The 14,706-nt window shown below is 35.2% G+C and overlaps 1 protein-coding gene across 3 annotated transcripts in view; it reads left to right on the top strand.

The window, feature by feature from the left end:
- Positions 1-6,277, top strand: part of SNX29 (sorting nexin 29) — a 144,644-nt gene extending 138,367 nt beyond the window's left edge. For 2 of the 3 annotated variants that reach the window (XM_069809977.1, XM_069809981.1), the window contains one exon: positions 729-6,277. In XM_069809977.1, the coding sequence (XP_069666078.1) occupies positions 729-858 (130 nt within the window). In that variant the 3' untranslated portion in view covers positions 859-6,277. The remainder of the gene's footprint in view (positions 1-728) is intronic. The other variant, XR_011329307.1, reaches the window with a different exon arrangement.
- The last annotated feature ends 8,429 nt before the right edge of the window (positions 6,278-14,706 follow it).

Genomic DNA, 14,706 nt, shown 5'->3' with positions numbered 1-14,706 from the left:
ATTTTATTGCCTAGCTGAGTTGCAAAATGCAAAATTTAGTTTTATTTCTTGATCTGTATGTAAGCAGTATAATTAAAAACCACGTGGAGTCCTCTAAAAGAATGGCAAAAGTACAACGCTATCCCTTTATACTGTAGTTTTCCGAGGAGTCTATAGCCTCTGAGTATCACCTAGGTAAGCTGGAATTTTCTGTTACTGCTTGTTTTTGAACTTGATGTACATCTTCTTGGAGTCTTTTCCAAAAGGCTCATTTATGTAAGACTAGTCTGTTGTGGGTCAGAAGAGACTGAAGAATTCCCAACAGGGATGTATTACTAATATGTACTTCATCACGTAATGATACATCCATCCATAATTAGAGGATTGTTAAGTAGAGCATCATGCAAGCTCTTGTCTATTTTGCTTGTACTTTTATCACTTCAAAATGCTTTTCCCACCATTTCTGAACTGCAATTCATAGAGATATGCTTTTATCCTGTAATTTGCAATCTTCCATAAAGTATTGAAAATTCTACTAGTTCTCATTTTTGAAAGAGCCCATTTTGTAATTCACACTTGAGATACCAGTAGAAAGAATGCAGTTCTATGTAGTTGAAGATGTGTGCTGTACTTTGCAGTCATGTGCCAGGCTCTCATAACATCTGCTTTTTTCATGTTTGGAATAACTACAGAATAATTTACATATAACATAAACTAGCTACTTCTGTCTTTATTTCTTGTCTTCCTAGTGATATTCCACCTTCTGGAGAAACAGTAAGCAAAAGCAATCGCTCGAGAGTGACTACACGCTTCCCCAAACTATCTCGCAGCCATCAAAGAGAGCCACGAAGCCTGGAGCCTCAGAGTGGTGATCTTTGACACTTTTTCATAACTGTGAATACTAGCACCACGTACTTTAAGTTGTTCTGTGATTCCTTCCTATCCTATATTTATAATTTAAGCTCCTGAAGAGACTACAGCTGCATCAACTTAAATTGTGAAAGGAGACATTCATTACTAAGGGTCATATCCTGATTAACTGTGGAAGGCAGTAATGACTTTCTCAAAAGAATATGAGGGCTCTTCACGAGGGCTCAGCAAACTGATAGGCATTTTCTTTGTTTTGTAAAGCTGCATTGCACATACCCTCCTTTGTTCTTCCGAGGTTCTTCTGTTACTATGAATTCCTTGTTTGTATTGTGTTGTCTCCCTTTCTAAAGGTACATTTTTCTGTTCTAGAGAGACTTGGTTATCATGTCAAGACAATTTTTTTTTCCTTAGAAGAACAGTTACGATTATCACTACTTAATATGTCTTGTGCTTAAAACAACCTCACTAATTTATTACCTTTTGTAAATAGAAAGACTGGGGTTTTTTTTTATTGTAAACCTCTGACACACAAAAAGGTTTTTAAAAAACTTGATTAAGTACATGACAAGGGAAAAACATTACAAGTGGAAAAATAGCTTTTGTACATTTCTAGTTAGATATTCTCAATAGCTTTCATTTGTGGGAAGTAATTCTTTAAAATCAGAGAATGTAATAATTTTTTAGTGACATTTCAGTCTTGCCGTAAGGCTGGGTGCACTATTATTGATTTCTACAAACCACCACAAAGATACACAAAATTAGCATGGTACAAAATAGTGTTTTCAAGTCTTGGGTTATATTTTGTTATTAATTTGTTGCTGATGTTACAGAACAGTCCATCATTAACAGCGCAGTGTGGAATTCTTACTCTGATTTTGTAAAACCCTTCACATGGTGATACTTAAAAATTGCCTGTAATGAAAGTGCCTGTTACCCATCACCTCTTATCAAAAAGTAGTTTGTAATGGTACTACTGTAAGAGTAACTAAAAAAATGGACAAGAATTATTACAAGTGATGGAAGTCCTGACATGGATTAACTGGAATCCAGTTCAGTATCCATTAACTGCACTGCCGTAGGCAGTTAATATGTTAGCTATCTTCTTCTCTTCATTAAGTTTAAGCAGTGTACATTCAAATTTTCTATCAGTTGTATTCTGGTTTTCCTTTGTGTAAGAACATCTTTCTTCTCAGAAGTTTTTTGGATAATGTTCCTTAAATTGATGTATCTTGTCATTTTATTATCCATTCGTTATATTAAATTCTCACGTCAGTAGATATTGAAAGCTGATATTACTCTGCAGAAGAAACAAGCTGATGATTAATTACAGATTTTTTACCTCAGTGCTTTACTAAAGTTCTACCAAACTGGAACTTCTGTTCTTCAAACCTGTATTGTTTAGTCAGGTAAGTGGTGCAGTCATTTTCAGTGGCACTTCTTGAGTGAGTAGGGGTTCATTACACACAGTGAGTGGCATCAGAGGGCTGGTGCCTGACTACAAGCCCCAAATGCTGGATTCCTGCCATCGAAATACGTAGTTTATAGATTGCACTGAATAGCAAAATGTGGCAAAGAGGAGTGGAATTCACTCTTCAGGTCAGAAATTTCAGTAGATGAAATACGACAAAGTAAAATCATGTCGCGGAAATGAAACAATATTTTTCAGTCAGTAAGAGATCTCAGTTACAAAATAAATAGATAGATAAATAGAAAATCCAAAAGGCCAGCCTGGGAGCTAGCTAATTTGTTTTTATTAGAAGTTGAATTACTGTTCATGTTCTGTGTAAACTACAGTGGGACATTTATTTAAGAAGAAAGGAAAGCGAGTAGCTTGTCAGCTAACGCTTCTCCAAACCCTTCAGTCTGATACACTGCTGATAGTTTAGATCATTGGAAAGGAAAGTAGCTATTATGATGGTCCTCCTTTGAAACAATTCTAAATTAATTTTTCAGAAAGTGGAGACTTGGTTAGTAGAAATGTGACACACTTCTATTAACATTGAATTGTGAGTAAATCTGAAAGAAAACACTGTGTGGAAACCTTTGTGATGTATCTGTCACATGAAGCTGTATTTATTTTCAGGAAATAATTCACAGAGTACTTATTTAGAAAGTTGCAAATGGTAAGAAATCTCATTTAGTGCAGGCTTATATTTAATTTTTTTCAGTTGTTTAGAAGGAATTCTTTTGTATCTACATTTGGCTCTTAAAATTATTTCATTCCTGATTATTTTGCTTGTAATTTTTAATGTATTTATGTAGATCACATAAAAATACTGAACTTGTTTACTATGTACAAATTGTTCTATATTAACTTTAGCTGAATTGTGTATCAGCTCCTAAGATTACAGTCTGCAAACAACGTTTGCTTTGTGATACAAGATACCATAATGGGTGCGTTACTAATCCATTTAAAGCTCATCTGTGGTTTCTCTAAAATCTCAGAAAATAATTAAATGAAAGCCTTTCTTCACAAGATAGCTTTCCCACTTTATACACCTGGTTATTTTGAAGGTCAGTGAGGTACTTGCATGACTGCAAGTAGATACCTAGTGATGTGAACGCCCAAATTCTTAGCACCTCAAGACATTCTAAAATGCCATGTCTTTGAGAGAATTGTACATATCTGTCACAAATCCCACTTCTTCTGTTTATTTACCAGAATCGGCAAAGACTGCTGAAGAAGGTTGACCAACTGGTATTAAGAATCCAAAATGGTTATATTATTCTTATAAAATACCTGTAAGTGTAACAATGATTCTATCAATTGGATGATTTTATCAGTTTATCCTGTGTCACCTAATTCCATGCATGTAGTTACAATTTTTGTACAAATCTGATTTCCTTTGGTACTGACCAATAGCTGTTAAACCCTTATATGTGGTCAGTGGCTGGTGGGCAATGAGTTGGTGGGTTCAACCAGTTCTTGTTGGCTACTTTGAACAGCACTGTAGTCACAGAATAGAGGACTCGGGACAGGCTGGTCCCTGGGGTTCTTCCTGCAAGCTTCGGGCTATGGCCTGGTATAGGCAGTGTAGAGGAATTTGTAATATCGTTCCCATTTCATTCCTGTTTTATCTTTAGATGTAGTAGGTCTCTAGGGCTGCTCATCTGGAACCTTCAGTGACTATTCAAAATAAATTGTAAAAATAAGTGGCACTACTTTTATTTTTATGTTGTTCTCAAATCACATGCAAAATGAACAATTTCCTAAGAAACACAGGGAGGCAAGACTCTTCCATCTTTTGCAGATGTGATTGTCTATCAGTATTCATTACATATTGACTATGTTTTTTCAGAACCTCATTTATTTAGAGATTCTGTCATTCATTATAGAGAATGCATTGTATCGACTTAGCTTTTGCATTAAATCAAGTTGCTCAATAATAATAATAATAATAAATTTGCAAGGTTTATATGAGGCAGGATATTGACATAGTTATAAAGGCTTAAACTGATATGTCCATTAAGTCACATACTCGTAGGAAGACTAATAATTTCAAAGCCAGTGTTTATTATGGAATATATTGTTGATGTGGTAGTTGTAATCAAATTATACTATCTTACAGAATCTACTGGAAGTCATAAACCATCATGATTGGATTAATACAAGTATTTAGAGAAAGGACATAATGGTATTAAAGATCACTGGCTCAAAATTGTGACCTACTGCTAAGGTGCACTGTTTTTGTTATGTTTTATTGTATAGAACAAGATCTGTGTGGTAGCTGTCAAATTAATTAAGAAGAACCTACTAACAAATGGGGTTGACTGACTCAGAGCAGTAAGCTAATAATAAATGAGACTCAGTGAACCCCAAGTGAACTAATGATACTGTCTGTCAGGACATATTAATGATTTAAGAATATGATTGTGATACTTTGTTAACAGAATCAGTTATTAGTACTTTCAGATATGGATGTCATTCTTTTTGCATCAAACCACACAGGGATCTCGGTTCTGCTCTAAGTTTCATGCCATTTTAAAGGTTCAGACCCCCCAACTCCCAGCCTAAAACATTTTTCATCTAATATCTTGTAATTCTGAGGACAGATAATATATACCTGTGGGTAGAAATAGTTACCTGCTTGAAATTACTATGAGAAACCTGTGGGACAGCCATTTAAAAGAAAGAAAAATACTTTTTCAACAAATTCTGCTCCTATACACCCTTGCAAATCTTGATAGCAGCACTGTGCTCTTCTAGCTGGAACTCCAGTATATATGAAAATAAACATGTTTAACATGAGAAAACAATTTTCTCCCAGGAAACAATAATAATACTTCTGTATTAGAGCTTGAGTCACTTCTGGAAAAGTGGTTAAACAACTCAAGAAAGTAAAGAATTTCTCTCCTTCAGTTTCTGTAGGTTAGGATATTTCAGTCAGCACCCTGCATCACATGGAATATTAATTTGATGATTATGTAGTCATTTCAGTAGTTTCTTAGCATTGTGTATTGAAAGAATAACTTTAATATATGAAATATAGAATATGTTTAAAAAAGGTCAGTTAACCTGCTTTGTATTTCACATATTGAATGGAAGATAAAACACTTGTTCTACACAGTGGTCTGACATTGTACATTTCATTTATTTCTTATTCTGCACTAACTGTGCTTTTATGGTCCAGTTACAGATAACTTAGATTATTTATAAAATTTCTTTTTAAAAATAATCAGGACATACTTCTAATTAATAATAATGGATTAGGTTTTGGTTAATAAGGGCATGAATTTATACTAGAAAACAGCACTGAAATGTTTAGAGAGAAATGAATTTTCCAGATTTACAAATCGCTGCAAATATCTGGACTTAAAAAAAATATTTTTTTTGTTGCATCAAAACAAATGTATTGCAATTCCATGTAGGGGAATCAGTTTCTTTAACAAGATTTCAGAAATAATGTCCATGCCATGACAGAAGTTAAACTGTGGTAGTTGTTTTTTTGAGTGGATTATTAATATTTAAGAAGCTAAAAATTATAGAAATGTAAATGTGGTTGAAAATCTAATTCTGAAAGGCTGCACTTTCTTTCTTACTTAACAGTGAGATAAATAAGTATCTTGTGTGGGGGACCAAACCTGTTGGCAACTGAAGAAGCTGGATTTCCCTTTCGACTGAGGGGCAGGAGGGGAGGGCTGTTGTTCCTGTTAAATTGTAGGAAAGATAGTATTAATTCTGAAGCGTATATATGTACAGCATTCACATAAGTATTAATAAACTGTTTGTAATATTATTTTAACTTGTTTATGCTAATGTTTACATTATAGACTTTTTAAGCAAATGTGTACATATATAAAATTTTCTAAATACTTTCTTGTATTTTTTTTTTAAATATCCTGTGGTAATTTTGTTGTAATCTGGTTGAAATATGCTACTTTACCAAGAACAAAATAAAAAATAACATCTTTTCTTGTTTGAAATAGAGCATGCTTACACCTTATTTATTCTGTTCAGCTGTTTTGTAATTGTCTCTGTGATTTATGTTCATTTTTTTTCAAGGTGTTTCTAGAATGATGTATGTAGGTATCAGACTTTAATTTGTTAAAGTCTTATTATTTCCCTGTATAAGAAGTAGTATTTATTGAAAGAAATCTTGAACATTTCAGTTTATAATCACATATTAGATAAATCACTCACACAAACAAGAAGGAAAACAATGCCATGCAAGTTTTTGTCTTGCAGGTTTTTATTACAAAATCTCTGTACTGAAGTTACATGGTATCTACTGGGAATTAAATGGCATACATATAATTTCAGTATAACTGGTGTTTCAACACCGATCAGGAGACTAAGATCTGTACTGTTTTCATGTCTGTGATGCTCATTTGCTCTGGAAATACCACTGTCTCCCTGATTTTACTGCCTTTATTAGAAAGCGAGAATTCTAAAGCTGTTTTAAAGTCTGTCTGAAGGTCTGTGATACGTGTACAAGCTGATAACCCCTTGAAGAGTGGTGACTTTTATGAACTCTGTGTTCACTAGGAAAAAGTTATGAGGATAACTTTTCCCTTACTTTCTGTTCATTGCTGGAGCAGAGCAAGGAAGGCCTCTTCTCCGTTCTTTCTGCCCATGTACAATAAGCCATGTTCCATGCTGCAAGCCAGAATCTTATGGGAAAAGACACTAAAAAAAAATCCCTTGAATGGTGAGTTTTTTTGCAAGGATTGATTTAAAATGCTTATATTATTTTGTGGTGTTTGGCTTTCTTACAGAGTCCACATATGTACGTTTGATTTCCTTTTACTGAGATACGACACATTTGGATATTCAGATTGACACTTTCATATCCAGTTCATAACTGGATGCTTCTACATTACGTGAAAACAAGCTGCTAGATTTGGATGCTTCATTGAAAAGGAAGTTTTAAATTGGAAGCATGATACACATTTAATAAATTTACACCAAGCAGACAAAGCTCTAATTTAACAAAAAAATAGTGTTAGTAAATTTCTCATACTCACAGAGTAGCCCGATTAATTAAATTAAAAATTTTCAAGCCACTACTATTATACAGAGGTCTAATTAGCTGAACTGCTCATGTTTAAAAAAAAAAAAAAGTTTCTACAGAAAGACACTTTAAAATTCATAGTGATGTTTAGGTATCCGCATCTTTTAAAACCTGTGGTAGGTTAGGTATCTTTATAGGAGTTAAATGAAAGAACTTTTCTTTTAATTTGTCTTGGCAATCCATAAGATTTTGTTGTTTTTAAGCAAATGTGGATGAGACTTTTTGAACAATTCCAGTACTGATACTAGCTACTAATAGTTACAGAGTATAAGCTTTTCATATCTCAGTTATTTAAGATAGTAAGCAAAATTATGCTTACAAATTTTTAATAGTTTCAAGCCATAGTTTTTTTCCATTTCTGTCTGCTTGAGGTACTAGACCACAAATAGCCCCAGGTTATTCATGGGGCTTTTCTTCAGACTGTGTGAAGTCAAAGATCTCACTGTTCCAGATGTACAGAGTTTCAACACTGCACAAGAGGTATCAGTTCTGCATGGGTGCTTCTTGGCCTACTTGAGTTTTATTTCCTGGTCTACCAACATGTCTGAGCCTTTGAACTGCTGTGGGAAGAGTAAAAGCTGATCATTAGGGGAAAGTTTAGATTCAGAAACCTGGGCCAGAGAAGGCTGGAAAGAAAAGGGTTTATGCAGTAACCCTTACATGCATATGGCAGAACCAGCGGCTGGCTGAATTTAACCATATCCCACTGCCTTGTCCAGATGCTGAGATGCTGCTGCTTAATTACCACTTTCAAAATCCCAGGAAGAACAAGATCATTTAAAGGAAGTACTGATTTTTGTACGAATCCAGGCAAAGATTCAGGTTGCATTTGGTGAGTTGTGTTGCCTTGGTGTTTCTGTGTGGGCCTACAGAGTTTAAAATTTTTCTCTTTTCCTGAAAAGACCTACGCAGGATTTACTGCTTTTTTTCCCCCAAAATTTTAAGGAAATAAGGAGAAATTTTGTACAAACAATCTGTCAGAAGAAAGAGCAGAGATATTTTTAAGATAATGTTTAAAGTGAGTTTTGCTACTGCATTTCAGTCTTTCCAAATGACCTTTTAAGTATTGTAAGTGAACTTAACTGTATTCCCAAAATTAAAATAATAGATAACTGATATTTTGATATATTGTAAGTTATGGTTGATTTTGTTCTAGAAAATCATTGTGCGAACTATGGCATGTGTGTGTGATGCTTGTTTTCTGATTTTTTTTCTTGCCATTTTTTTGATCTGCTTTGTAACACCAGGCTTTTATGATGTGTGGTTTCTAAGTACCATGATGGTAACTTTCTTTTTACTTCCAATTCAACAATATCCATGCCATTTTTAACGTTTTTTCATTTCCCAATATTTTACAGTTGCTCAGCAAGTGCATATACCTCATCCAATATGCTGTATTTGTCATTGCTAAATATGTATGTCCTTATGTTTAAAGTGATCTTATATCCCTACTCACATGCAGCTTATATCTGTTTCATTCATTTAGGCCATTCATTAATTGCACCATTAGATGTCCTTCCTATAGAGCTTTCTTCTGAGCAAACTGTTGTGCTCTGCCCTCGCTGTGTGCATGCAGTACCTCTTACAGAATAGGGTGATCCTCTGCACTTTTTGCATTTTGTTCCAAACGCCAGGCATGCAGTGGTTAGTGCTTGTTCATTGTATGTGAAGCTTTATATACTCCTTTTTGTACACTTGGACTTTTGCTCTTCACACCTTCTTGTGTTGAGCTTGTGATATTTTTGGAGTCTCTGTTGGATCACAAAGACCTGCCCTCCCACAGTTTTTTGGAATACGTATGTCTGGCAAATTCATCCTTACATAGTGCTTCAGCTCTGACTTTAACTAGTTCATTTTCCTATTGAGAATATTTTCATAATTAATTTTGTTCCTGGTGCTACATGTTGTTCAGAAACAGCTGAGGTATATCAAAGGTTTGTTTTACTCAGTGTCTGAGTTCTAAGTCATCAACTCTGCATGACATAAGCCTCTTTATAACAACTCCAACTAGCATCTACCAGAGCTGTCAAATACAAGGCCTTTCTTTGGGAATTCTTGTTGTAAAATAGATTTCACTTTCATATTATATAGCTTCACTCTGTGAAAAATATTTACAGGTTAAGGTAATATATAAAAAAAAGAGTTAATCAGGTTAACACTAATTTTTAAATACCTAATTTTTATAATTTTTTTCCTTTTTCCTCGCTTGGTTCCCTATTTTTTTCAAGTGCTAATTCATCCATGAACTAAGTCATTTGCACATGTGTCAAATTCAGTGACAGTTTCTATGTCTCAATTTCTAGTAGGAAACTAAATTATGTTTATTAACGTTCCCAATTTTGTATGTTACAAGAAAATTAATTTTCAGCAGTGGAGATCCCCAGGTGCTTTCCAAAGTGGGAATGTAAGCTTATAGAGGAGAAGAAATGAAATATCATTTAATATAGTTAAGTAACTTTCCAGCTACAAGTCAAAGCAGATGACACCTCAGACATTTGTCATCAGAAATATGTATCTTGTCTTCATTGAGGTACACAAGCAAGTCTATGTCTTAACTGCAAGACTAAATAAAAAATCAGTATGTCCTTCATACTGTGCTATTTAATCTGCTGAATGGTTTGCAGGATCTGCTTTTCAGATCTGAGCTTTAGATACATATGAATACTTTGTAGCATACAATTTAGCTATTCACTTAGATTTATCTTGAAGCAGCTCAAATTCTCGGTAGGCTTTTGTTTAATACAGTGGTGGAACACACGGTTCTTTGTGCATCTGAAGTGATACGTATAGTTTCAAGCAGTTAATAAGATGAGGGGCATTTTGCAGTGATGCTTTAATTTCAAATAATATATTAGATATAATTGGCATTTTTTGAAACCATCTGGTTGATATTTTTTAAGGGTGAAAAAAAAAACCTGTGAACTGGCAAACAAGATACATCAGAACCTCTGAGTAGCTGTACTGTATCAGGAAACAGAGGATAATTGGATGCTAGAAAAAAAGGGAAACAAAAGAAAGCACACATTCTGATGCATCAAGAAGTAACAGAAAAAGGAGTGAGGAATTCAATGTAGGAATACATTAAAAAAAATATTAAAAAGTTGTACTACATCAAACTGCCACCATATGTTCCATGATGAGATACAACAAAGTAGATAATTTATCTGTTACGGATTCTGTCAAGCCATAGAACCCTTTGGATATGTCAATAATTAACAAATAACATCTGTTGTCAACTGCTGTACTTAATCAGCATGGGCAAGGTTCTCCTCCCTGCATGACAGAGATAGACTATGATATTCTGCTTTCCCTTAGTGACTGAAAATTTCTTTGACCACGTTGCTTTATGCAGAACTCCTGCTGAGAGATAATTAATGGGAAATTTGGACATGCAGAAACAGCAGAACACAGCTAGATTGGCACTGCAGTGCTGACTGAGAGTTTTGACTTAGCTTTTGACTATTTTTCAGTCAGATATGCTTTTCCTGATTGCCTTAATGCACTACTGTTTATATAGATTGCACTTCCAGAGCAGATGAGCAGCAGCCTTTTCAGATATGCAGAAAGACTAATGATAGCCCACTACCTCATTTAAAGATGCAGAACAGATATGTTTTTGTTTTGTAGACAACAGGAGCACAAAAATGTATTAAGTCAGACCTCGTTAACTGACTCCTTGGATAGAGAGAAACTGTCAAATACAATGCCCCTTGAGAACCACCAATATAAGGTAAATCGAAAAAGGGCAATTTAAGATCCTGAAGTAGTTCTTAACAGAATTGAGTCTCAAAGCTTCTCTCAGTTGCAGTAATAGTGGAAGTCCACAGGAGCCGATCTCTTTATCCTCCCCGTTTCTGAATCCATCCTGTCCTGACAACGTTGCAAGATTCCTCCAGACTAGAGGAATATTGTGTGCATTGAAGTAGCTCTGTGCCCTTTAAGTGCAGCTGGTACAGAGAAATGGGGATTTGTAAGCCAAAGATCTGACCTTTCATTCATATCCACGTGTTCAAGAAAGGGTTTTAATAGAAATCGTCGAAATCTTGTGCCAGAACAACAATTTGAAGTAATGAGATTTTCTTTTAATCTTCATCAGGATTCATTACACAGATAATATATGATTCATTACATAGATAATGCATAATCTAATTAGTTAAGATAATGCTCAAAACTCTCTAGTAGGAGATGCTTAAGTTGGTAAATAATTTTCATAAATTTAAGTAAATGTATTTAATCACAATTGGTTTGTTTCTGCAGGTGCCACTGTGCTGATGTAATGTGACTTTTAAGCATCCCCTCTGCTCCTACCAGACTGGTCTTCGTTGCACAGAATAATTCAGTCTCCAACATTACTGCTTTTCTCTCTCCCACTGATTGTGATAACAAAATACCAACTTTAAACCATAACTGTTTTAACTAAGACACTATAGTATCATCTATGATATCAAGGAGCTAGACGGTGTGCACAGTCCCATTTTGAGGAGCAGTGTTACCTTCATTCCCGATTGCTCTGCTTCGCTAACACAGGGAACTATCTTGCTTCTCCGTCCCGTTCAATTGGGTTAGGAAACACGTAGTCAAACACCGCTCTTTGTTCTTGACCCATGACCAAGAGTAAGTTAGGGCTGAGAATCCTCACTTCCAAGTTTGTCCTTGCACATAGACTGTTCTGATACCATTTAAAGAACAGAGACCCCTTCCTGAGTTTCATATAAATACACTGTAAACGTCATTCTCTCTTGTTGCTTGTTAGCTCATGAGGAAGTCACAGCTAGACTTCTGCTGCCTTGGCTGTAAAGAAGGGTGCTGAAGAGCTGAAATTGTCACGGAAGCCCACAGAGATGCATTTTTGGTTGCTCAAAAAGGAGGCACATAAAAGATGGAAAATATTATCTGACCTGATAATGTAATTCTATTTAAGAAACAGAAAATGTGCTGGATAATATATGCAGACACCTCTGTCATGAAGCCGCACGTGGTTTCACACCCAATTATGTGTGACCACCTTTGGTTACCATAGCAATTCTCTCTTAATTAGAAACTCACCCTCTGCTTATGGCCTGTTTGTGCTAAAGCATGAAATTCTGCTACACACTTAGGCACTTTATTTATTTGTTTATATATTGACTGTAACTTACTGTGTCAAATGACTTCTTTATGCAGTAGTACTCTGTTTCTTTGACTCAAACATTGATTGGACTTGTAAAATTCTTCAATGTGTCCTTGACCCACTTTCAGTCTGTGTATAATGGGCAGGCAATACCAAGAGAGAAGGCGGTGGTGTTGGAGGTGTTAATATATGTAATGATATGATCAGTAGGGTGGAGGCAGCTCTTTTACTGCTACTCTGAGGTGCTCACAGAAGAAGGAGTCTTTGTGACACTGCATCAGCCTGCATCCAGGCTCAAGTTGTTCTTATATCAATTTCAAAAGAAAGGAGTGTCTACTCATATAACAATGTTTGATAATGTATGAAGTTGGCTATATTTGTGTCCATCATAGGGTGGACAAAAAACACCACAGGGTGTTTTGATGATAGAAATAAGGGATTTATTCCTGATCTTATAAAAATAAGATGGGGGGGGGGGGGGGTGAGAACAAGTTATCTGCAATGTTGAAGTCAGTTCTAAAAGTTGGGCATCAGATCAGTACTTGGGGCACAAGCTCAAAAGCAAAGGTTATGATCCTAAGTGCTACTTCCTGTAATTCTGGGGAGAACGGAGATGTAATTCTTGGGAGTCCAGTCCAAAAATGTGGAATCACAAATCTCCGTGTTTTCTGATCTAAGTGTAGAACTTCAAAGTACAAACACCTCTTTCTAAGATAAAACAAATCCCTCCCCACACAAAATGCTACAGCACAGATAATTTCTTTTGAGGGAACAGGAAAAGAATAGAACACAATTCAGAAATGTACTCAGATATCAATGTACTCAGTACATTGATAAGGCCAATGTAAGAACTTGCTTAGGAGAATAGAATAGAATAGAAAAGTACAGGACAAAACAGGACGAATTCATGCATTACAAGGTCCAGAGAGATTGTTTTTGAACTTTTGATCCACTTCTAGCAATTACTTATAACATTCAAGGAGTCTAGTCCTTTAGTCTTTACTCTGAAGTTCTTGGGCTGGAAGAGGTTCAGGATTGCACTTCTTTGAAAATTTATTTGACATAAGATATGAAAGGATTGAGAGAGAGAACATGAAACACTCAGCTTAAAACAAAAGATTACACCATCTGCTGTCTTTCACGAAGATCTCTTCTGTATGTCATGACATACAATGAGAGAGTCTAGCTGTAGCATTTACGTAAACTCATCAGCCGGGTTCAAGGCCAATCCAATGTGGAGGAATTTTCACTTACTGTATGCTATGAAGATCATATAAATGCTAATATCTTACTAATATGTATCATGCTGGGTAGTAGAAGCAAGAGTAATCTTACCTTTTAACATATAGTATATTGCACTGTGTCTCTGGATTCTTGTTTAATATACATTTTTGGTTACTGCTTACAAATGCCACTGTTAGATATGAGCAGGACCAGACAAACAACAGCAAAAGAAACCCAAACCAATTTCAGCTTTGTGGTCACTTTATGGAGGTTAGGAGATGTCAGCTGGGTGATAGCTGAGCTCTCTCAACTTTTTTTTTTATTTTATTTAATGCTTCTCCCAGCTTAGGTTTAAACCTGATACTGAAACTCAAATACTAGATTCAGAACTGAAATGCAGCTGTTACTTTTTTTGAACATGCCTGGCATAGACAGAAATGGTGTTTTTAATTTAATCTGTCTGAAAACACTCCTTAAACAAGTAATAAATAGTTCTTAAGAACCACAAGTAAATTGGGCAATAGGCATGTATCTTTAATTACAATTTTAGCCTTAAAAATTGTTCTTGAGTCAGCTGTACAGCATTATTACAATAAGAAAACCAGCCTATTTTAAAATCTAATGTCACAGTGCAATTGATTAAGGTAAAAAGAGATTATCCAGCAGTCAAAAGCTTAACTGAGTACTAAGGAGAGCAGTCAGTAGGTATACATGTTAAGTTTGCCAACACTCCCAGTATAAAACAAATGACTTGTTACATGGTATCTCTGTTGTGCCTGGATTCTGAATTTCCATGAGTCATATCTTGGTTTACTGAAATAGAGTAAGATGAGTAAGAGAGTCAAATTATAGGGAAAAAAGTCTGCAAGCTGCATAACGTCCAACACTGTTACAGAGAAGAATGATTATTCAACTTCTTTGTGCTCTTTATTGGCTCTGAATTTCACATCAGATCCCTCCTGCCATTGGATTTCTCCTACAGGGAGGAGTTTTATAAAAACCTCATGAATA

Source organism: Haliaeetus albicilla, chromosome 22, assembly GCF_947461875.1.
Source record: "Haliaeetus albicilla chromosome 22, bHalAlb1.1, whole genome shotgun sequence".
Classification (NCBI taxonomy): domain Eukaryota; kingdom Metazoa; phylum Chordata; class Aves; order Accipitriformes; family Accipitridae; genus Haliaeetus; species Haliaeetus albicilla.
This window is presented reverse-complemented; position numbering and strand designations above follow the sequence as displayed.